Here is a 23711-nt window from a genome sequence, read left to right as displayed (position 1 = left end):
GTGTACCTGTGTCATCTTCCCTTTACCGTACTTTAAAGAGATAATCAATGGCTACACTCTCATTTTGTACTCTACCAGTGCATTTGAAGCAGCAGCTGTGTCTTTTATAGATAATGTATAAGTACGTCCCGTTGCAGTTAGGTTCCACTACCAGAAGCACATCCTGATGATCCATGACAAGTCTATCTGGTCTGAAGGGAAAAGTGAAGGATGGAGATGGTCCATGAGGATGCAGGAAGTTCAGTTTCACCTCTCCAGTGCTCAGCATACATTCCTCAACACATGCTAGCCACCAGTTGCCATCATATACAGCTACAACATACCCTTTGATGCTTGAAAATGTAACACATTCCTTTACTGAGCTCACTCTTTCAACTCCTTCTCTGAATGCGGAAAATGGCCTAATGTCCATTGATCAATGTAGTTTTTGAGTACCTGGAATAGTTCTTGCAGATTCAAACCTCTTCAACAGGTTCTCAGCTTCATGATGGTGCATCTCTCTCAAGAACATCCATTGCCAGTTTGCCACAACAGAGATGTACCATCATGAAGCTGAGAACCTGTTGAAAAGGTTGGAATCTGCAAGAACTATTCCAGGTACTCAAAAACTACACAGCTTCTGCCCATTGTCAATGGACACAGTGGAAGTTAGGCCATTTTCAGCATTCAGAGAAGGCAGAGTTGAAAGAGTGAGCTCAGTAAAGGAATGCGTTACATTTTCAAGCATCAAAGGGTATGTTGTAGCTGTATATGATGGCAACTGGTGGCTAGCATGTGTTGAGGAATGTATGCCGAGCACTGGAGAGGTGAAACTGAACTTCCTGCATCCTCATGGACCATCTCCATCCTTCACTTTTTCCCTTCAGACCAGATAGACTTGTCATGGATCATCAGGATGTGCTTCTGGTAGTGGAACCTGTAACTGCAACGGGACGTACTTATACATTATCTACAAAAGACACAGCTGCTGCTTCAAATGCACTGGTAGAGTACAAAATAAGAGTGTAGCCATTGATTATCTCTTTAAAGTACGGTAAAGGGAAGATCACACAGGTACACAGAGAAGGAATGTTCAAACATTCACATATCATCATTTGGTGTGTATAAATGGACATCTGAAACCTGGGACCATGGAAACTGACCATTTTTGTGTTGTTTTTGTTTTGTCATGTGATGCTACTATGGTATTACCATATTATTAGTAAGTGGTCTGTATGATGCCATATTTGTGAGCCAAATTCTCTCTGAAATGAATAAAAAACCGAACACCAGCATTTGAGGTGTTGCTAATGACATTGCCGGCTACGTTTGGACAAGGAACTGGCCATTTTAAAATATAGTTTTTTTAGATATTCAATTTTTAATTTTTCAATTTATCATAATTAATATTCTGAGAGTTGTTGTATTCCAAGCTGATTGTGTAATATGTAGAGCCAGAAAAGAGCTTTCAAATAACACCACAGGCATCTTTTTGTGACTAACACTGACTGTTATATTCAAGGCTGAATGTATAGTGTCCTACCCTCACATGTGAACCTTTCCTAGTCTGTTTCTCCCTTAATATTAGTGTCAGATTCAAACCAATGCAGTTCTGGGGTGCTACCTTGCTACTAAAAAGGCACACCAAGTATGATTGAAATCCGGGTCGGTCGGGTCCCAAAGTGTCTGATTTCACGTGAAATGACCCCAATGCAGTGTAGACCCTTACCACACTGTGCCACTGCTGGGACATTGTAAGCTTAATAGTCACTGAAAGAACTTAACTACCATAGTACTACAGAACTATGACAGTGCACAGGGCCTTTATTGCAACTTGGTCATTGCCATTCTGGTTACAGCTGATTTATAACAGGGGTAGTGTGTGTCGTAAGGGGTTAAAATGCAGTGCAAAAACAAACAAACATTCAGGTATTGATGTAGGTTTTCATCATGAGGGCCTACTACGGCATAAAGCACAGTAAAACAAAAAGGTCAATGGATCAAGACAATTGAAAAGGTTAAGAACCGACAACTTCTCTTCCCCTTTCACAATTTCCTAAAATGCCAACGCATTCTTCACATAATCCCTTAATGCCAAAGTGCAAAGCTGAGGGTTGTGTTAATACCGACCCAGCCGAGAGCTGACATGCAGCCAAACCGAGTGTGGAGGCTTTAGAGTGGAAGTGTGTCTCTAGTTGGCTTAAACCAGAGTCACACTCACCTCCACCTCCACTTCCACTTCCACATCAGTGTTTCAGTCAGTGTGCAGTTCCAACCGGCAGAGCCGCGCACACATGCTGCCGCATGCACACACACTGTAAGCTTACAGCCTTGTCCACACATGCGCGCGCGCACGCGCACACACACACACACACGCACAATCTAGATAGGATAGCGTTTAGAACCGGCAAATTCACATCCCTCAGTGTATGCAAACAGTTACTCTAGTGACCTCCATTTCCCCCCCAAAGAGCTTATCTTTCCGCCCCCATCGTTTCCACCCGTTTTAACCCCACAGGCGCTGCCTGGGACGGGTGGTGATGCTGATGGTGGTGGTGGTGATGGTGGTTGTTTGCCATCGGGGCAGCAGCCTGCCAGCAGGGCGCTAAGCCACTTGTGAGCAGCCAGGTACTCCAGTTAAAGGCCACTTGCTGCAGCAGGAGGGCCAAATCCTCTAGCCTAGCCTACACACAGCCTGGGGTTAAGCTGAAGCACTGCCATGCCCGCAGGGGAGGACAGAGGACTGATTGATTTGATACACTTCCACTGCCCCCATCCCTTTATTCTCTCATCCCCTCCTGTACAAAAAAAGCCACGCACACATTGGCGCACACACACTTGCACATACTACAAGCACTGACATGTAGGCTGCTGTGCGTGCTGTGGTTTCACACAAACACACAGGAGATTTGTGTGAGCTGCTGCAGCTAAGCTGGGCAGGAATGGGCAGAGCAGGACAGAGCAGAGCAGAGGCGAGGCAGTGTGCCACACCATGCCAGCTGTGGCACACCAGGAAGCAATGCCCCGTTACCAGCCACATTAACACCAAGGCAACTGGTGCCGCTATGGAGTCCAGAGTGCAGATGCACACGCAGACGCGCAATCACACACAGATACACACACAGACGCGCACACAGACGAAAAAACAGACATGCACACAGACACAGACGCGCACACAGACGAAAAAACAGACATGCACACAGACACAGACGCGCACACAGACGAAAAAACAGACATGCACACAGACACAGACGCGCACACAGACGAAAAAACAGACATGCACACAGACACAGACGCGCACACAGACGAAAAAACAGACATGCACACAGACGAAAAAACAGACATGCACACAGACACAGACGCGCACACAGACGAAAAAACAGACATACACACAGACGCACGCAAACGCGCACGAACACACACACACACACACACACACACACACACACACACACACACACACACACACACACACACACACACACACACACACACACACACACACACACACACACACACACACACACACACACACAATAATAGGTCTGCATGTCATCTCTTGTTGGATGTTTTGCTGGTTACGTTGTTGCATGGTGTGCATGGGGTAGCTGAGGGCTGCCACACGCTTTGTCACTGTTGGAAGCTCCACATAGCCTGCTGGGCTGCAAAGGAGGGGGAGATACGCATGACACTGCAGTCTAGATTATATTAATCTGTTTCTATATCGCTTCTATCGCGAACGAAACATCCATTTACATTAAAATACAGGAATATGACTTGATAGGTGGAAGGATTCCAAAGGCGCTGGGCTGCAAAGGAGGGGGAGATCCGCATGACAGTGCAGTAGAAGGGCTGGATCATGCCTGTGCTGGGCTGGGGGATTGCAGACTCAAAGGGCTCTGGAGGCTGAGTCATGGGCAATCAGTGTCATGACCTGTAATCACCCTCCAATCCCCCTAACACACACACGACACACAGCCGTCCTGCCTCCTCGCTAAGCAAGACACACACACACACACACACACAGCCTTCCTGCCTCCTCGCTAAGCAAGACACACACACACACGTACGCACACCACAGCCCTCCTGGCTCCTCGCTAAGCAAGGCGCACACACACACACACGACACACAGCCCTCCTGCCTCCTCGCTAAGCAAGGCACACACACACACGCACGCGCACGCACACACACGCACACGCACACACACACACACACACACACACACACACACACACACACACACACACACACACACACACACACACACATCCTACCTCCTCGCTAAGCAAGGCACACACACACGACACACAGCCCTCCTGCCTCCTCGCTCAGTAAGGCTCCCTGCAAGGCCCAGCTCATTCTGGCCTATTAGGCACTCTCCCCTCGTGCCACCTCACTGTGTGAGATGCGTGTGTGTGAAAGAGAGAGAGAGAGAGCAAGAGAGAGAGCGAGAGAGAGCGAGAGCGAGAGGAGCGAGAGAGAGAGCGAGAGAGAGCGAGAGCGAGAGAGCGAGAGCGAGAGAGCGAGCAAGAAAGAGAGAGGGTAGAGAGAGGCATGGCAGGAAGCAAGGAAATAACTGTCATCAGCGCTGAGCGATAACCACAGGGAAAGGGGCAGCATGGAGAGGAGGAGGGGGTAGCATGGGGAGAAGGGGCAGGAGAAGGTAGCGTGGAGAGGGGGGCAGCTGGGAGGACGCAGGGAGGAGAGGAGGAGGAGAAGAGGAGGGGAAGGGGCAGCATGGAGATGAAGAGGAGGAGGAGGAGGAGGAGGTAGCATGGGGAGGGGGGCAGCATGGGAGGTGGTAGGGAGGAGAGCGGGAGGAAGCATGGGGAGAAGTGGAGGCTGGGAGGAGGGGCAGAAGGAGGTAGCATGGAGAGGGGGAGGCAGCTGGCAGGACTCTGGGAGGAGAGGAGGAGGAGAAGAGGAGGAGAAGAGTAGGAGGAGAAGAGTAGGAGGAGAAGAGGAAGAGGAGAGGAGGAGGAGAAGAGCAGGGGGGCAGAATGAGGAGAAGGGGCAGGAGGGCAGAATGAGGTAGGGAGGCTGGAAGGCAGGTCAGGATAGACGGGTGGGCGGAAGACGGAGCGCTGAGTGCGGGGGAAAGCGTGTAAATCAGCTGGAGGGGGGACCGGGGGCCGTTTAATCCAAATAAAGGGGACCAAGCGGCAAATAAATCCCCTCCGAGACAACGCTATTCTTTATCCAAGCCCACAACACCCTCCCTCCCTCACTCTCTCCTTCCCTCTCCTCACTTGCTCCCTCTCTCCTCCCCTCTCCTCCCTCGCTCGCTCCTTCTCCTCTCTCCCTCTCCTCATTCGCTCCCTCCCTCCCTCCCTCACTCACTCGCTCGCTCCCTCCCTCCATCCCTCTCCTCACTTGCTCCCTCTCTCCTCGCTCCCTCCCTCCCTCTCCTCACTCCCTCTCTCCATCCCTCCCAACCCTGAGTGAAGTTAGCGCGCTGAAGAGCACTTGAGTGGAGAGAGGCTCAGGGAGACTACGAGAGACAATGAGAGGAATGGAGTGTGGACGGTGGGTGGCTGCAGGAGAGCGAGAGCGAGAGAGAGAGAGAGAGAGAGAGAGAGAGAGAGAGAGAGAGAGAGAGAGAGAGAGAGAGAGAGAGAGAGAGAGAGAGAGAGCGAGAGAGCGAGAGAGAGAGAGAGATATGGAGTGGGCCTGGTGGGCCTGTACTCTGGACTCCAGAGTTGGGGGGTGATGGCCAGGGACTGAGAGAGAGAGATAGAGAGAGAGAGAGAGAGAGAGAGAGAGAGAGAGAGAGGGAGGGTGAGAGAGAGAGGGTGAGACGGTGAGAGGGTGAGATGGTCAGGGGCTTTGGGGTGTGTCTAATTGTGTGTGTGTGTGTGTGTGCGTGCGGTGTTGGTTTGAGCGTCTTGTTGTGGTGTGTGTTTGTGAGATGGGGTGAAGGCTTTGAGGTCCGAGTAAGCCTGCAGTGTTGGGCAGGGAGCATGCCAGATTGTGTGTTTACACGCATGTGTATGAGATGGCCAGGGGCTGTTGGAAGCGCTGTGAGGGCTTCCTGGGCTATGCGTCCATTATGGCCAGGAGCTTGAAGCTTGCATCTTTGTGTGTATGTGAGAGAGAGAGAGAGAGAGAGAGAGAGAGCGAGAGAGAGAGCGAGAGAGAGAGCGAGAGAGAGAGAGAGAGAGCGAGAGAGAGAGCGAGAGAGAGAGCGAGAGAGAGAGAGAGAGAGAGAGCGCCAGGGGCTTTAGGCCGTCTTATGACATGGAGCTTCAGGCTTGTGTGTGTGTGCAGACGTGTGTGCATGGGCGTGTGCATATGTGTGCGTGTGTGTGTGAGAGAGCCAGGGGCATCGGGATGTCTCATGGCCAAGAACTTGAGGCGTGTGTCTGTGTGCGTGCATGTGTGTGTAGGCCAGGGGCTAAGCATAGCCAGAGGGAGGCACAGCAGCAGCAGGAGGATGGTGGTGGGCCTGGCCAGCAGCAAAGCCGCCGTAGGGACTCCCACCTGTCACACATCAACTCACACTCCGCCACACTGTGAAAACTCAATCATCGCCCCGCAGCGCTCACAACACACACACGCACCCGGAGCCTCACACCACCACTGCGATACGCTCCACTCCACCACAGCGCAGCACAGGCTACTGAGCATGCACACTTGGGCTTTTAGATTTCACTTGGTTTTTGTCTTCCTGTGCTTCACCACCCAGACAAGGCAACTCCCAGAGCACATGTGGAAAAACAAATTGTGACCTGCTTTTATTTTATGTTTTTTTACATTTACATTTTTCTCTTTTTTTTTCACAAAACTGCTCTGCCTGAGAGCGTACATATACACGCACACAGCGCTGGCTGAATACCAACAGACAAGTGCACCCAGAGGACATTTAGCGATACACCTGGTTGAGTTCATTCAGGGTATGCATGCGGTAAGCCTTCTAATAAACGTGCCCTACAGCATTACTGGCTTGCTTTGATAGGAGGCCATATGCTGCTTCCATTTGGAAGGTTTACCACTTATTTTTAACTTGCATGAGCACTTGAGTAATCAGGCATGAATCCAGACATGACATACGTTAGAGGCCACATAAAGAATTTTGAAATATGGTACATCATCAGGGTAAACCGTCTACAAATACAAAACACTTTCATTACATGTGGCACAAAAAAACTGCTGTGTCTGTAGCTAATTTCCATCTCATCCAGTACCCACTTGGTGAGGCAGGTGAATTTCAGACAGTGGATGCATCACAAGCAGAAAAAAACCACTTAATTTCATACAATCTGCAGTCAATACAACTCGGTGCAATGTAAGCGCAAAAGTAAATGCTTTATTAGACCAGGATGCAATGGCAGAGAGGAGCACAATAATCTAACCGTATACAGAAAGCAGATCCATTTCAATTAATGACCCCAAAATGAATCTCTCTAATCACAATGCACAGAAGAAAATAGGCCTTGATTTTAGTAGTGTGCGATGTGCTGAGCAGCATCACGACAGCCTTTTCTGCCCATGCTCAGCTGCATCATTTCAACAGCTGATTAAAACCTTCTTGCTAAGCTTCCATCAAAGACAATTTTACGTTTAAATATCGGCAGCAGTTTTTATTGCAAAAACCTTTGCCTTGCTTGACTGACTGATGGATTTGGGTTTCAGTTCGCTGGTCACAGCCATGCTCCAAGAGCTGTAATTTTTGCCATCATGCAACCATTCAACAGGTGACCGATGATAAAATTACTGTCATTTCTGATAATATGGAATAGATAAATCACTGCAAATGCGAGCAAAATTCTGTGGCTCTTTACAGTAGTTCTATTCCGTTATTTCCTACACATTTACATGATTTGGTCCTTCTAGCGAACCACATCTAATCCTCCTCCTCCTCCTGCTCCTCAGCTTTCCCGGCTATAAAACGTTGACGATGGATGCAAATTACACTGTGCCTACCAGGGCAGTGAACACGTATGTGTGACATGCACAATATGGAAAAGGGCTTTGAGTACTGCCAGCCCAGCTCTGTAATCCTCAGGCTATGTGGAGACTCCTGAATCCCATGCAAATCTGCAGCTGGCACCATACGCTCAGAGCAATGACCTGCCGTCAGATGATTAGATTCCAACGTCGTCATCATCATCATCATCATCATCATCATCATCATCATCATCATCATCATCGTCATCGTCATGGCACGGATAACGGCATACCTATGCAAGGTCATGACATGAGATGCACGATGATGGAAAAACCCATCATATTCTAAGCACATATTGAGGCTGCTGGTTGTGACTGCATGGTCTTATGAATGCAAAGCCAGTCATGCCTATGGGGGAAGCAATCAACATTCTGTACATTAATCAATGCAGTAGGTGGACACATGCTAATAGCACTGTAAGCTTGTGACTCAAATTCAACTGCTCAAGAATGAAAACTGTAGTGGAATATGGTACAATGCAACTATGAAATTGAATATGATGGATTTGATTCTCTCTTAACTAAAACAAACAAACAAAAAAAACATTAAATGTGAGGTGTTGCCTGTACCGTGCCGGTAACGATAGGGCACTGGGCTGCTTCACCTGCAACTTGGGTTCGATTCCGGCTCAGGTCCTTTGCCAAACCTTCCCCATCTCTCCCTCCCCACTCGTTTCCTGTCCAATCTCTCGCTGTCCTATCATAAATAAACTAATAAAAGACCAAAAATATATTATGAAAGTGAGTTCTTCAGCATTCAGTACATTCATTCCATATTTCTTCTACTTCTAGAAATAAGGTCTCCTGATTTCGGCACCGGCTCCGTCTCAGTCCTGGTCGGAAAGAGGCAAGGCTGACGAGGGATCTCACCTTCACAGCCCTGTTATCACATGCAGTGGTAAAAAAGCACGCACGCGCGCACACACGCACGCACGCACGCACGCACGCACGCACGCACGCACGCACGCACGCACGCACGCACGCACGCACGCACGCACGCACACACACACGCACACACGCACACACACACACACACACACACACACGCACACACACACACACACACACACACACCTGTTTTGAGTTAAGTCTATAGAGTCCATGGTAAAACTGCTAATGGACAAGCCACATGGCTTAAATCTCTAACCAAAACAGCCCAACAGGCCTCTTCTGTTAGGAGTCTCACCCCTCGCTGTGTTAACTCGCCAAACTTATGCGGCCAAGCCCAAGAGCTTTAAAACAAGACCCGAGTCTCTCTCGGTCACAGAATACAGAAACACACTCTCCCACAGCGTGGGGCTGCCGCAGCCACACTAGCCTGAGGGCATTGTAGCAATGTAAGGACACACATGTGCACACACACACACACACAGCAGCCCAACAGGCCATGTTTTTTGTTTCATCCAACTGCATGACTTTGCAGAAACACATCCCTGTCAGTCAACTCTAGTCTAAGGCCCGTAATATGCTTTCCATGCACCCATACAAACTCACCATGCCTGAGCAGACAGGGGTGGAAACAATCCCAAAACAGCACTCCAGCAAGATTCACCAGAGCTCCTGTGTCTCCCCTTCCCTTTCGCTATTTTGCAGCAAGAATTAATTGTGTGGGGAAACTACTCTCTCATAAGGCATTGCATCTCTGGATAAAAGCAAATATTTATATAAACTAATAGAAAAAAATAACTGTTCAGACCACAGACATGTCCAAATGAGCGCAAGATCATGAGCCTAAAGGCCTAAAGGGTGTTGTCACTCTTAAGAAGGGGATGAACGTTGAAAAGTACTCCAGAGGAAACGGGCAAACTGGAGCAAAAAAAAAAAACATCCACCCACCACTCCACTTCCCACACTTAAACCTCCTCCCTCCCTCTCGACCCCCATACTTTGAGAGACGGGTCCCCCTCACCCGCTCTGCATACTAAAACAGACCGCGCGTTGTCACACATCATAACCTAATCACATCCTGATGCATAATGCCACAGCTCCACACATGCATGCTCTTTCACCAGCCATTAGAGGAGGCAAGCAAGCGCATGGACACAAACATGAACACAAGACAACACAACACAACACACCTGTCAGCTCTACCGCTTCCTCAGGCAGTGTTGTGTCAGGTGTTTGTTTTATCTGGCTGAATTGACAGAGGCCCTGTCCATTGACAGGAGAGAGAGAGAGAGAGAGAGAGAGAGAGAGAGAGAGAGAGAGAGAGAGAGAGAGAGAATATGTGTGTTTGTGTGTCTCTCTCACTTTCGCTCACAGAGAGATAGAGAGCAAGCCTGAGAGAGAGAGAGAGAGAGAGAGAGAGAGAGAATGTGTGTTTGTGTGTCTCTCTCACTTTCGCTCACAGAGAGATAGAGAGCAAGCCTGAGAGAGAGAGAGAGAGAGAGAGAGAGAGAGAGAGAGAGAGAGAGAGAGAGAGAGAGAGAGAGAGAGAGAGAGAGAGAGAGAGAGAGAGAGAGAGAGAGAGAGAGAGAGAGAGAGAGGAAGAAACACAGAGCAAGACAGACTTACTGACACGGCTCCGCAGTCTCTCCTCTTCTTCTACCCTCCTCTCTCCACAATCCTCCTCTTCAATGTCTGACCTTGAGCAGACAGCCGAGGGGGAGAATTGACATGCGCTGTCTGTCTGCGCTACGCGTGCAGCTAGACATCTTCCATCAACAGCAGCTTGCCACATTCCTTTTTCACTCATGCCCCCACTCTTTCCATCCTGCTCCAGCTCCCCCCCCACCCCCCTCTTTCTTCCTCAACCCATACATCCACTCGCCCCTCTCCCAGTCCGTGTCATCCCTGCCTTCCTCTCTCCCTTTCGCAGTCTGCCCACCCTGATTTTGCTCTGTGTCTGTGAGTGCGAGTGTGTGTCTCTATCTCTGTGCGTCTCTCTCTGTGTCTTCCTCCCTTCCCCTCTCCTCCCTCCTCTTCCTCCTCTCCCTCTCCTTGCAGCGCTAGCGGTAGCTGCCCTGGATAACCCCGGCAGTGCTGCGCTACGCTGCGCTGCGCTGCGCTGCGCTCTCTCTCCGTTGTAAACACACTCTGTTTCAAATTAAGTCTGATCAGGCTTCGGCTGGCACAACACGCGGCTTAGGAGAGACAACATTTCCACAGTGGGCTTAACATCTCGACCGGCCTCTCGAGCTCACCAATAAAGTCAGACAGTCAGTCAGCCGCTGTACGGCACTGTGCTACGCTACGCTATACAGTCCTGCGCTGTATTGTGCTGTGGAGAGGATCTCTGCACACAGCAAGCTTGCCCCCCCTCTCTCGGGGCTCACTCACATTAATATTTCTTTTTTTTTTTTTAAAACACAGACACACACAAAAAAACAAAACATCAACAAATAAAGTGTCCGCCAGAAGCCAACTGTTAAGAGTCTGCTTGTGTTCTGCTTATCTTCTCCAACAGAGCATAAGCACATCGCTCCGTCTGGATGATAAACGGAGGACATACTGCAGCCATCACCAACGCACATCAATCATTCTGGGAAAAACTGTTTGAGAGTGTGAGAGTGTGAGAGAGTGAGAGAGAGTGTAAATGAGCAACTGTTAAGTTGGTCAAGCCAAACAGTGAAGAAGTGAATTAGCATAATGCATATTTCCCCAGTTCAGTAGGCAAAGCAATGCCGTCTGCAGCTAGCAGACGATTTTTTTTCTCAGCTCATCTCATTGACTTCTCTTGGCCAGCTGGCGTATGTGAGATATTAGAAAAGCGCTGTCAGGCTTGACAAACACCACAAGCAACTCCCTGCTACTCCCTGTGCTGTGTGATTCCCTGAGACACACACACACGCACAGTATCGAGTCATCATTACAAATCTGAAAACAATAGGCCATTTCTGTTTACAGCGCCTCCTTTAGTCTACTGCAGTGGTGGCTTTTCAGGAGCCTCAGGGGCTGGTGAAAATAATAGGCCTGCGTGATAGTCAGACCATGTATAACATACCATAAGATTTTATTTTACAGCTTGAAAGCCTGAAGGTACCAGTGCAACACACGGTTTTCATTACGTCGATGTTAGGCTGAAAGTTACTGTATTTCTGCGTTCTCCAAATGTAATGTTCTGACAAACATTTCCTTAGAATGCATAGTGACATTAGTGAGCCTTCTGTGTATAAACAAAAATATAAAATCTGCCACCAGGTGGGATTTGCAAGTGAATGCTCTGTACTGAGATTGAGAATAGCCTAAAAAATAAATCTTTCAAATGTGAGAGGGAGGACACAGGAAGGTGACTCATATTGGATCCACAGGTGGCTGAGAGATGCCTGTAATGCCTCTTCCGATCACGATTTCAGCACAGCACAGTGCAGCACACACAAGTTACCCTGGCATGGACTAACCTACCTCACACACAGGGCTGCTGACAGCTTTGGCTGGGCCCGGGACAAAGATCTGAAATGCCCCTCCACCACCGAATATGCAATGAAGACTAGGGCTGGGTAAAATAATCGATTCAATCGATAATCGATCGATATCATTTAAAATTCACATAATCGATTCACAGGGCAAAAAATCGATTTTTTTGCTATTTTTCTTTTTGTTCTTTTTGTTTCATTTAGGTCTATGGAAAATACCCAGTAGGTATTAGTCAATTAGGCCTAGGCCTACTTATTACAAATTAGTAATCTGTTAACACTGTCAAGCCACAGCCCTTTGACATTTTTATATAAAAATAGGCAACAGCATCTTTTGGGGGAAATCCTTGCACCAAAAAGGGAACGGATTGAATCGATTCGGAGTGAATCGAATTGAATCGAATCGAATCGTGATTAATCGATTCAAAACCCTCAGAATCGAAATCGAATCGATACAGGAACATAGCTGCAATACCCAGCCCTAATGAAGACCCAATTCTGGGCCTGCACTCTCCCTGGGCCCAAAACAACTAACCCCCACACAACCACTTTTGGCTTCGCTGTCGAACCTCGCCCTGTCGGAGGAATCCCTCAGCCAAAGTCTGCAGCCGAATGCAGACAAGCCTAACTAAATACTTTGGCTTGGGCTCATAGCAATGCAACACTAACCACATGGCTGTTGCACTGTGGCATTTGGAGGTACACTGCAGTAGAGTTGGGCCCATAACCACCACAACGATTTAGTGCACTGATGCCTGAGCTGGCCCAGACCTGGGGTAGACTAGACTATAGGGCATGTTGTACGATGGGTATGTGGGTGGGAGTGCATGTGTGTGTGTGTCTACTCTATCCTGTGCTTAAAAATAAATAAATAAATAAATACATAAATAAATAAAAACTGTACCCACTTGGTATTTATTTTGCACCTATATCTCCTGTGCACTTTTTATCAGAAAGTGCTGTATGCTATGATTATGTCCTCGATTGCAAGTCACTTTAGATAAAAGCATCTGCCAAATGTAATGCAACATACGGTCATAAATAATACCTTTAACCTCGTTTGGAGTGGGAGTGGGGGCTACTGTATGTAGTTTTTGGCCTTGAATACAGCATCTGCACACGGTCAAAAACACACTTTTTTTGTTTTCATCCATCAATGCTTGTATTGGAAAAATCTCGTAAATGCAAAACTGCTTTCTGGTTCAGACAGAGCGATCCCATTTTTTGAAATATATCTTTTTTAAACCATGCTCCATCTTTCCGCCAAATAACATGGAAATAAAAAGGGTTTTCCAGCCGCCCTGCAAACACATGGTACTACTGAAAACATTTTTTTCCCCAACCTGTTTGGCTGGAGGCAACAATTACACGCAGGAGTCTGTTTGGCAATGCTTGAGCTTTTAAAAAAAAGGCTACGGTAGCATTCTTGCAATACTGTGGTTGGTTGGGTTGGGTTAGGGGGGGGATTACAGACCAGTATACACTAACAGTACAGCCACATCATCTCTTCTCTGTCCTTAAACAAGTCTGAATATGAAAGTTGGAGTAGAGAAAGAGAGATGTCAAACATCCCTTGAGTGAGAACTAGGGCTCCTCATCTCCTTCCGAAGCCCTCTCTCCCCCTCGCTCTCTCTCCCTCGCCCTCATCTCTCTGCCTCTGCTCCACTTCTCACTTTCCATCCATTCTGTAGAAAATTGCTCTCCGCAACTTCTCCTGCTGAGTGACAGAAGTGCAGTGTAGGAGAGGAGTGGGAGTGTGCGGGTGTGTGCATGTGTATAAGAGAGGGATAGGAATAGAAGTGTGGTGTGTGTGTGTGTCCTCTGTGTTGGGTAATGATGTGCTCAGTTCTGTCGCCCAGTGTGTGTGTGTGTGTGTGTGTGTGTGTGTGTGTGTGTGTGTGTGTGCCATCCGCTCCAGTGAGCACGTCCCTGCACTGCCGTGACCGTCTGTCAAAACCTCAGCAGCACACTCTAAACACCTCCACTTCCCTCATCCCCTTCTTCTCTTCTCTACCCTCCTCCTCGCCCTTTCTCTTCCACCTCCCCATTCTCCTCTACCCAACTCCTCCTCTCCATACCCCCTTCCTTCCTCCACCTCTCCATTTCTCCTCCACCTCCACATTCCTCCTCCACTCCCCATTCCTTCTCCTGCCCGATCCCCTTCTCTGTGCACATGCTCTTCCTGACCCCACTCTACCCCTCTACATCTCCTTCACTCACTCACTCTTTCCCTCTCCCTCACTCCCTCCCTCGCTCCCTCTTTGCTGGTGTCATATCTCTACCCTGACCGCTTGCCAGCACCACCACCACCTCCTCCACCACCTCCTCCTCCTCCTCCTCCTCCACCTCTCAAGGCGGTGAGAAAGTAAACGAGAGAGTGCGAGAGAGCAGACACTGGACTGGCTTAAGAGACTGGATTAAGAAGCGAGCTGAGCTGACCGCCGAGCCCCGCAGAGCACTTGGTCTCCCTCGTACGTCAACGTGCTGAATTAGCAACTGCTAGCTCATAATTCACCTTTTCTTGGCCTCAGGCCCCCCTTTTTTTGTTCTAGCCACACCACACCACACACTGCCCCCACCCCCTCTTCCTCTCTCAAATCCCAGGGTAAGTAATTAAGGGGGGGGCTGTATAATCATCCAATTAACACAGTGAGTTGGGATTAGTAGCGAGCACGCTTAAGGTTTAGCATAGATGCTTCTGATAATATTGGATAAGCCGATGCATTTTTCCCTGCATGTGCGCGCGTGTATGAGTATGTGTGTGTGTGTGTGGCAGAGAGCGCTGGCAGGAAGGGTGGGGGAGGGGAAAGGGACTGTGGAGAGAGAGAGAGAGAGAGAGAGAGAGAGAGAGAGAGAGAGAGAGAGAGAGAGAGAGAGAGAGAGAGAGAGAGAGAGAGAGAGAGAGAGAGAGAGAGAGAGAGAGAGAGCGAGCGAGAAAGAGAAAGAGAAAGAGAAAGAAAGAGAGAGAGAGAGAGAAAGACAGAGAGATAGGGAGAGAGAAAGAGAAAGACAGAGAGAGAGAGGGAGATAGAAAATGGAATGAATGCCAGCATGTCACTCTTGTCATTCCATTATCCTCCACAATTTGAGTTAATGTGACTGAAAATCCGAGGATTACAATTACTTCACCCCATCATTTCAGATGATTGATGCATAGCGTGTGTGTGTGTGTGAGTGTTTCCCACCATTCACTACACACACTTAGCCAAGGGCTCATTTTTCAACCACTTTAAACTGTCTAAAACCCGCTTCTTGTTAACAAGCAAAAATTACTGTGGCATCCCAGGAAAAAAAATGTTTTTGTTATATGCACAATTTAAAAAGAAATGTAATGTCTGGTGATGACATAAGCAATGTACCACCGAAAAAACACTTCATAATCAAACCGATTTTAACAAAAGCGCTTAGTTTGCATGGAACATTGCTTTGCAAGACTGCAGATCAATTGTGTCGAGCATTTGAACAAGCTGAAGAGGACAAAAACTGGGGCCTCCACAACAACAGTATCCAAAGGCGCTCCGCTCAGCCGGTGCGTCAAAGCACTACTAAGCAGTCTTTCATTCACTGCACCCACCGCCAAAGAGACGCGCTCATTCGCATAAGGACATCATAATAGGCTCCTTCATTAGCTACGCTTTCATCAGCACCAAGTGCACTCTGCACATATACCATTATAACGCTAATTTAAACTCTGTACATACTATTATATAGCCAATTTAAACAAGCAGATGCAACAGCATGATAAAGGGCCCCATTTTCAAAACACATGGGTTAGGCTGGAAACAACAATCCTGAGAGAATTCATTCTTCTGAGTTAAGGATGAGGCAGCTAATGGAAGAAACCCAACACTCTGTTGGATCAAGAAAATGCAGAAATTGTGCAGTTACAGAGAGAGAGAGAGAGAGCGAGAGCGAGAGCGAGAGCGAGAGCGAGAGCGAGAGAGAGAGAGAGCGAGAGAGAGAGAGAGAGAGAGAGAGAGCGAGAGAGAGAGAGAGAGAGCGAGAGAGAGAGAGAGAGAGAGAGCGAGAGAGCGCCCGAGAGAGAGCGCGCGAGAGAGAGAGATGATGAACTGATGACAAAAAGTCTACATTATTATTGTGCTTGGGCAAAGCCTCCAGGAAATTCTTCATGTTGTCAGTGAAAGAAGAGCAGCAGAGAGAGAGAAAGAACATCTCGCATTATCACCATCTCTTTCTCTCTCCATCTCTCTCTCCACCTCACATTCTCTCTATCCATCCATCTATCCCTCTCTCTCTCTCAGGCCTGAGTCCCAGACAGCACTTTAACCTGAGAGGAGCGGAGGGGGTTGTCCGTATATGTAAGCACATGAGCGTGTTTGACCTCTGGAGGATGTAACACACACCACGCCGCCGGAGATCAAGGCGACAAGCAACAATGGCCGACTTACATTTCCCTTCCGCCTTCCCAGAGTCAGACCCTCCTCAGCTCACACCAGCACCCCCACCCCCACGCACATATACACACACACACACACACACACACACACACACACACACGATCAATCACCTCTGAGCCGTACCCTTTACAGGTTCAGCTGTGTAGTCTCGCCTGCCATCACTGACCGCAGGGGCGTGCCAGAGAAAAAGTCGCCAACGGGGGGTTGGAACGCGATATGCTACAGCGGTGTCACATTCATCCCCCCACGCTCACACACACCGTGGGCCCACGCACAACAGCGGCCAAGACTGGCCCCACGAGACCAAGTCTGCAAGTATGCACGTGTGTGTGTGCGTGTCTGTGTGTGTGTGCGCGCGTGCGTGTGCTACAGTGTTCCAGTGTGCACGACTTGTATGCACACACAAGACAGAATGAAGTGTGTGTGTGTGTGTGTGTGTGTGTGTCCACATGCCTAACTCATATCCCCATGAGCAGGAGCCTAAGAGCTGTGGTAAGCTCTTCCAGTATGATTTCGAAGTAATGAAAAAAAAACACTGCTGCTCAATCAACTCTTGCAGCAGGGACCACCACCACCACCAAAACCACCCATTCCAGGGCCAAAATCGCCGGTAGTGTTTAGTAAACATTACGGAGAGGCAGGAAGGGTGTGATAATAAACGGGATGCGGATGAAGTCTGGGGAATGTTGACTGTGCCGTTAATTAGGCATGGCATGTGTTTGGAGACGCCGATACCCAGTTGTGCCTGGAAATGTCACAGCAGCTCTCATCATCTCGGCTCTCACCAGCAGCGGCGGCGGTGGAGTTGGAGGCGGCAGGAGCAGGAGCAGGAGCAGCAGGAGCAGCTTTCTCTCTCTCGCCTGCGTCTTCACACCACCGCCAATGAGAGTGAGTACGGCAGAATTGCAGGGTCGTGCTTCCAAGACTTTAGTCCAGACAAGCTCAACTTTCCTCCTGACGCTGCTCCACCTCTGGGGTTTCGCCTCTCTATGCCACGCCACTCCACTCCACTCCGCCAGTATTTACCGGAAAGCGCTGCTGCTGCTGCTGCTGCTGCTGCTGCTGCTGCTGCTATTGCTGCTGCTGCTATTGCTGCTGCTGCTATTGCTGCTGCCGCTGATGCTACAACGATGACAAGAGAAAGCAGTGGCGGTGGTGGTGGTGGTGTACATTTACATTCGCTGTGCTGTGTGCATTTGCACAACCGCGAGATTGTGGACTCAAGCTATTTGAATACACAGAGATAAGGATTTCTTAGTGAACAGTAGGCCTCTTGGTGAATAAGGGCCTTTGCTTCTTGGTTCATTTATGCATGGGGGGGGAAAGCTTTTTGTCTCTGTTGACACTTCAATTAACTGACACTGCATGATCCAACAACAAACAACATCAGCAATTTAGGCTGCACGCCATACATGGGTTCTGAATTTTTGTTTCACACTGGCTGTGCACAACTCAACCTCTGATTCGCTGAATCGCTGTCGGTCAAAAAAATTGCTCATGTTGCAAATGGCTCTTGTTTATAAACACAGTGAATCCATGTATAGTACATAAAAATGTTTAAAGCAAAAAAAAGAAAAGAGAAAAAGAAGTCAACAGGTGGTAGAATAAGGAGCAACAGCCCCCCAAGGGAAAGGCTCCTGCCCGAAGGACAGCACCTGTGACAGGGATTACTGGCCCTGCGAGACCCATCACTCACACGGTCACTTATATTAGCGGACCAACACAGGAGAGCAAAGACCGTTTGGTTTAAAAGCCCTTTCACTTCCTCATGCGTAAAAACGCAACATGCTCACAACAACACACAGGCAAGCTGACAGACTGACTGACTGACTGACACGTCTGAGCTCACCATGTGAGGTGTCTGGGAAACCATTACTCACTGAGGTTCCCCTGTGACGACAAACTTTCGTTATCGGATTCAACGCAACAACCTACACGCACAGGAAACGAAACACCAAAAAAAGGATACACAACGAACGAGTCACTTCGTGTCACTGATTCTCTCTCACACCTACGAAACAGTTCATATGAAAAACTAACCATTTCATGAGGCTCCGCAACCTTGTGATTAGAAAAACAGATGGGTGTCGCAAATGGAAAGATCCCCTACAATACAGTTCCACACAGGAACCTGTTACTTCTCCAGAACCGTTTGGTCGTTATCGGAAAGAGACTCTGAGGTTGTTATGATAAAATAGACCACAACATGGAGCAAAGTAAACAATGGAATGGTCCGGATGACAAATAATAAAAACAGCAGCCTACTAGTACACAAGTATTTGATCATGCTCTTTGGATCTTCCTCTACAGAGAGACAGATTAAAAAAGATGCAACAAGTCCCACCACCTGACACTCGCCCTTTTAACATCAAAAGCCCACCTCAGCCACTTTGCAACGGTTTATTTGTTTAACATTTCCAAACAGGGAGCTCTGACTTCAGAAGCTGCATCCGCGTGGCAAGGCTGGGTTCTTTCAAGTTCACCAAATTCACCTAGATAAAGTCATTAACGAATCAAGAATGTGTTACTCGCAGCATAAAGCCCATTCAATGTGAACCACAGAGCTGGCCAGGAATACAGAAACACAAACACACACACACACACACACACACACACACACACACACACACACACACACACACACACACACACACACACACACACACACACACACATTTGCACACCGATCCACATGCTTAGAGAATGCAACACTTATTTGGCTCGGGGGCACAGCACAGCACCCGGCCCCCACCACCCACACACCCCAACAGCGCCACACATCAAACAACGAGAGACACGCTGACTAATTAGCATTCATTATTACAACAACAGCAGTGATTCTTACATCAGCAGACAAAAACGCCGATCAAAGATCAAACATGGAGACCAGAATGGGGGGTACAGAATGTTGGGGGGGGGGGGGGTGCAGAGTGGAGGGGGTTAGCTAAGTGAACCGCTCCACCGACAGACATCATGCGACTTCACTTTTAAAGAAAAAAAAGAAAAGAGAAAAAGAAAACCGACTCAAAGTTGGGAGGCTGCCAAAGCCCGGCGGTTAGGGGCTCCCAATATACTTGCCATCATTTCCTGTCACTGTACAGCTTCAAAAAAAAAAAACTTCCTCTGTCTGCTCGAGCCGCTTGCCTGCAGTCTGCTGCTGCTGCTACCCCTTTTGTTTACACCTCCCGTCACGTCAGCGTCAGACAGGATACTGATATTAGTCCATTTCTGTACCCTGTGTCACCAACCAGTCACTGTGTTTCCCCTTCTTCCCATCTCAGAAGAGAGGATGTTCATCGTCATCATACGTCTCAAACATACACCTACACGTACGTATACGTACAGTGCGTATAAACACTGATCTCGGACAACCATCTGCTCCGAAGTCGTGGGGATTCCTGTGCCGGGGTTATGGCATGCCGTTGAGTCATCTCTGGAGGCAAGACGGCCAGCATGAGTCGGCAGGCTGCTGAGAAGCATCGGCATGTTTACTTCACAGTTCACACCGGCGCTTACTTTGCACAGCCGTGCCGACTCGACTCCCGAGCAGCGAGCACAAAACAGGAATGAGACAGCGAAAGGAGGGAGGAGGGGAGATGATTATAGCAAGGGGGAGGGGGGGGGGGTGAAATGGTTAACATGAAATCGAAAGCAGCCAAGGCTTTCATGAATTGGGAGTGAGGTTCCCCACAGTGATGTCACGGATGAGTGTACTGACTGACAAACCGAACAGAAGCTGCCGCGTGGTCAGCATATTACGGGATATTACGGGATACTACTCTTCCCCCCCCCATTTCACATAAGATGCATCAAACATCCTCATTATGAACTTTCTATGTATGACTGACCGACTACGAATAGTTTATCAATTCATCACAGATGCCGCCATGGACATGCAAAAACACACCAGCATACAGTTGATGCCATTCACATATTTCATGACAAGTTCCTGGTGAAACTGCATTTGCATAACGTCAAAGTCAAGGCATGTCTAAAGACATCTACACTGCCCTGGGCTGAATGATGACTCCAAATACCAACCATCATCACGATTAAAAACTAAACTGGTTCAATGTCAAATGTGATAAAGCAACAGGGTGGATGGAAGCAGTTTCAAGTGGAGCCTCATCCACACGTTTAAGCATTCTATTCCTACATCCTACACCACAACACCCCCACCCCTTCCCTTCCCTTCTTGGAGGGGGCTGGGAGCAATGGAATGCAGACATGCTCCCAGATATTTTAGGTATAGCTGCAACATCTGCTTAAGGGTCATCCAACAAAGATGACGCCAAAAGATTACTCCAATAGATTAAAAACATCCTTGAAAAAAAATGTTGTTGTTTATTAATGCATCGCGAAAACCTTACGTGACAGCCATTCAGTTCAGCGTGGCTTTGGGAATCATGACAGCTAGACTCGGCAGCCTTCTAATCATGACAAGCGAGCACCCAAACCAAATGTCTGTGCCTGCGACAGCGCTCCAGCGCCAGCTCTTCTAGCACATTCCACCTTATCCAGCGAACAAGCAGGGCAGTTGGTGCATATAACAATGCTGCTACAGCACAACACAAAGAAACTCGGGACAGACATACTCTCGCAAGCGCAGATCAGCTTTCCTGCACTGTCGAGGCTGTCTCTCCCTCTTCCTTTCCCTCGAGTGGCACCTCGACCATTTGAGTTACCTCGCGCAAGCATTAAAACCGACGAAACCGTTCTATATCACCCGATGCAGTGCACACAGCCGCTGAACTTGGTAACCATATATTCAGAGTTGGTTAAGGGGGGTCCTTCTAATGCCGTGGCTAAATCAACAAGTAAAATCTCTCAATCCGCTCAGCGTTTCATTGGAGGCTGGTCGGCTGAATTTCCAATAGCGTTTGCAGCCAGGGAGGTTTGCTGCAGGAGAGAGACAGGCGACATGGGGGTAGGATAGGCAGCTCGCAGAAAGCCGTTCGCAACCTCGAAATCTATAGAGCCATACCTTGTCGATGTGCCCTTCCTCACGTCGCAGATGCTGCATTTGAAAGCTTCAGCGCTGTTCTTGAAGGTGCAGACGCTACAATCCCAAAAGCCGTCGTCTGCCGTCGGCTTGGCTTGTCTTTTTGGCCTTGAGAAATTAAACAAAAAAATAAATTGCGGTCAAGTTCTAGTCCGTCAGGAAACATTTTGACAACCTACATAATGCCCCCTGTTAAATACCTCTTACCTAGTCGCTGCGTTTAAAGGACTCATGGTAATACGCAAGCACTAAATTTGACTAAAAGTAACCTCACCATAGATGTTGTCAGAAATATTCTAGTAAGAGGAGATAGAACAGGTACATAGAAATTAACGGTGAAGATTCGTAACGCAAATATGGCGTCTACCCGCACATCTCCCGCCTTTCTGGTAACAAGAGCCAATGTGCCTGCTGAGCTGCGTTGCCAGTGATCCAATCATCTGGCTGCATCGGCGCACGCGAAATTATGCACATGCTCAGTTTTGAAAAGCCGTTGCTCTCGTGCCGTTATGGAACTACTGCGCCTGCGCTCTGTCAAAAAAACCGTGAGAAAAGTGGCTCAAAAAGCTTTATTTTGACTCGTATGACACAACCAAGTAGTCTAGATTGATCAGTTTTTCACGGTCGTTTCAACCATATGGTTTTCACAACCGCTGGGTTCCCCTCCGTCCTATACTCAGTTTCCCCATTCATTTTTCCCATTGACTCTCAGATCTGGTCTACTTAATCGCGAAATAGCACCCCGGAGGCGTCACCAAGATGGCCGCCATATGTCCCCTCTCATTCTAGAATCTCTCTGATGTTGTCTAAACGGGCTTTGGCTAGCTTACTAGCCAGGTTTTCACAGTAACCCTCGGCTTAGCCAGCGACCCACAGACACATCGTCCGATTGTACAGACCTTTACTGGCTAGCCAACAAGCTAAACGTATTAGCAAAGCGCTAACCTAACCAGATCCAAATGTCAAATGTGGTCTTTCGACACTTAACTTCGAATGAACTGTGTCAGTTAAATAAATTTAATCGAGAACAGGCGTGTCCGCTGTAAATCCCCCTTTGTCTGAAAGTGACTAGCTGGTAGAGTCAGAGTAGGGAGAGCGAAGCCGCCATAGCTGCACTATTCTAGCACTGGCACACAAACTGAAAAGGGAGAAACACTCCTTGAGAAAGCATCCGAATATCAAGCCCGAACGGCATCGAAATGTACAAAGGCACAGCAGACTCGACAAACATCAACATCACAATTTCATACTCTTACCTCGACGGGCTTTTCTTGTCGCCCATGTTGAGAATATGTTTTCCAAAAGAGAGAAAAGGTTTCAGCAATTAACAGTAATTGTTGTGGGTTGAGTGTAGAAGATCCAGATAGACGCGCTGCTAACGCTGGCAGGCAAGCTCACATTCAGCGACCGACTGAGGCAGGGCAAAACGACTGAGCACCCCGTGACTCAAGACCGCCCAATCACCGCTGGTCTGGGTTTAAAAGTCTCGCTAGAAATATTAGAAATAGGTAGTGTGTACCGTGTCTGAGACAGCAATTAACGTGTCTTCAAACATTTATCATAAATGGAACGGCAACTTAGAAGTGACGTCAGTGAAAACCCAGCATTGACACTACGGATGAGACGAATTCATCTGTGTTCACGCGCAGGGTTTGGGGAGGCTCCGCGAAGATCAAACAAGTTCATCCTGGGACACAGCTCCTTTTGACAGTGCCAACAAGTTCGCTTCACACATGGCATATAGCATCTCGCGCAAGCTTTGAATTCAATTAGCTGAAAATGTTCACCGTTTTACAATGTGTCTTCTCAATATTCGTCAGCTCGAGGTGGCTTATCCTCCCTTCATTTGATAGATTTTGATGAAAGCTGAGAAAAGGGTCTAGACTCTAACCCATTGACAGTCAATGGTCTAACCAAAGCGTGCCATTTGGCAGTCTGTGTTTAGCTTAGGCCTACTTATTTGGAGCAGAAAACATCTGGTTTCCAGTCAGTGAGTGAGACGGAAGATA

At 48.2% G+C, this 23711-nt stretch overlaps 1 protein-coding gene across 1 annotated transcript in view; it reads right to left on the bottom strand.

Moving 5' to 3' along the window:
• The window catches only part of rybpb (RING1 and YY1 binding protein b), a 44862-nt gene extending 21687 nt beyond the window's left edge, over window positions 1-23175 (bottom strand). Inside the window, exons 1-2 of the mRNA XM_063215276.1 lie at window positions 22959-23175; window positions 21685-21810 (exon numbers count right to left, since the gene is read on the bottom strand). Coding sequence (XP_063071346.1) covers window positions 21685-21810; window positions 22959-22984 — 152 coding nt within the window. The 5' untranslated portion in view covers window positions 22985-23175. The remainder of the gene's footprint in view (window positions 1-21684; window positions 21811-22958) is intronic.
• Window positions 23176-23711: the final 536 nt, after the last annotated feature.

The sequence above is a fragment of the Engraulis encrasicolus genome, chromosome 14 (genome assembly GCF_034702125.1).
Source record: "Engraulis encrasicolus isolate BLACKSEA-1 chromosome 14, IST_EnEncr_1.0, whole genome shotgun sequence".
In the NCBI taxonomy this organism is placed as follows: domain Eukaryota; kingdom Metazoa; phylum Chordata; class Actinopteri; order Clupeiformes; family Engraulidae; genus Engraulis; species Engraulis encrasicolus.
Note: the sequence above shows the minus strand (reverse complement) of the source record. Positions and strands in the feature narration are given on the sequence as shown.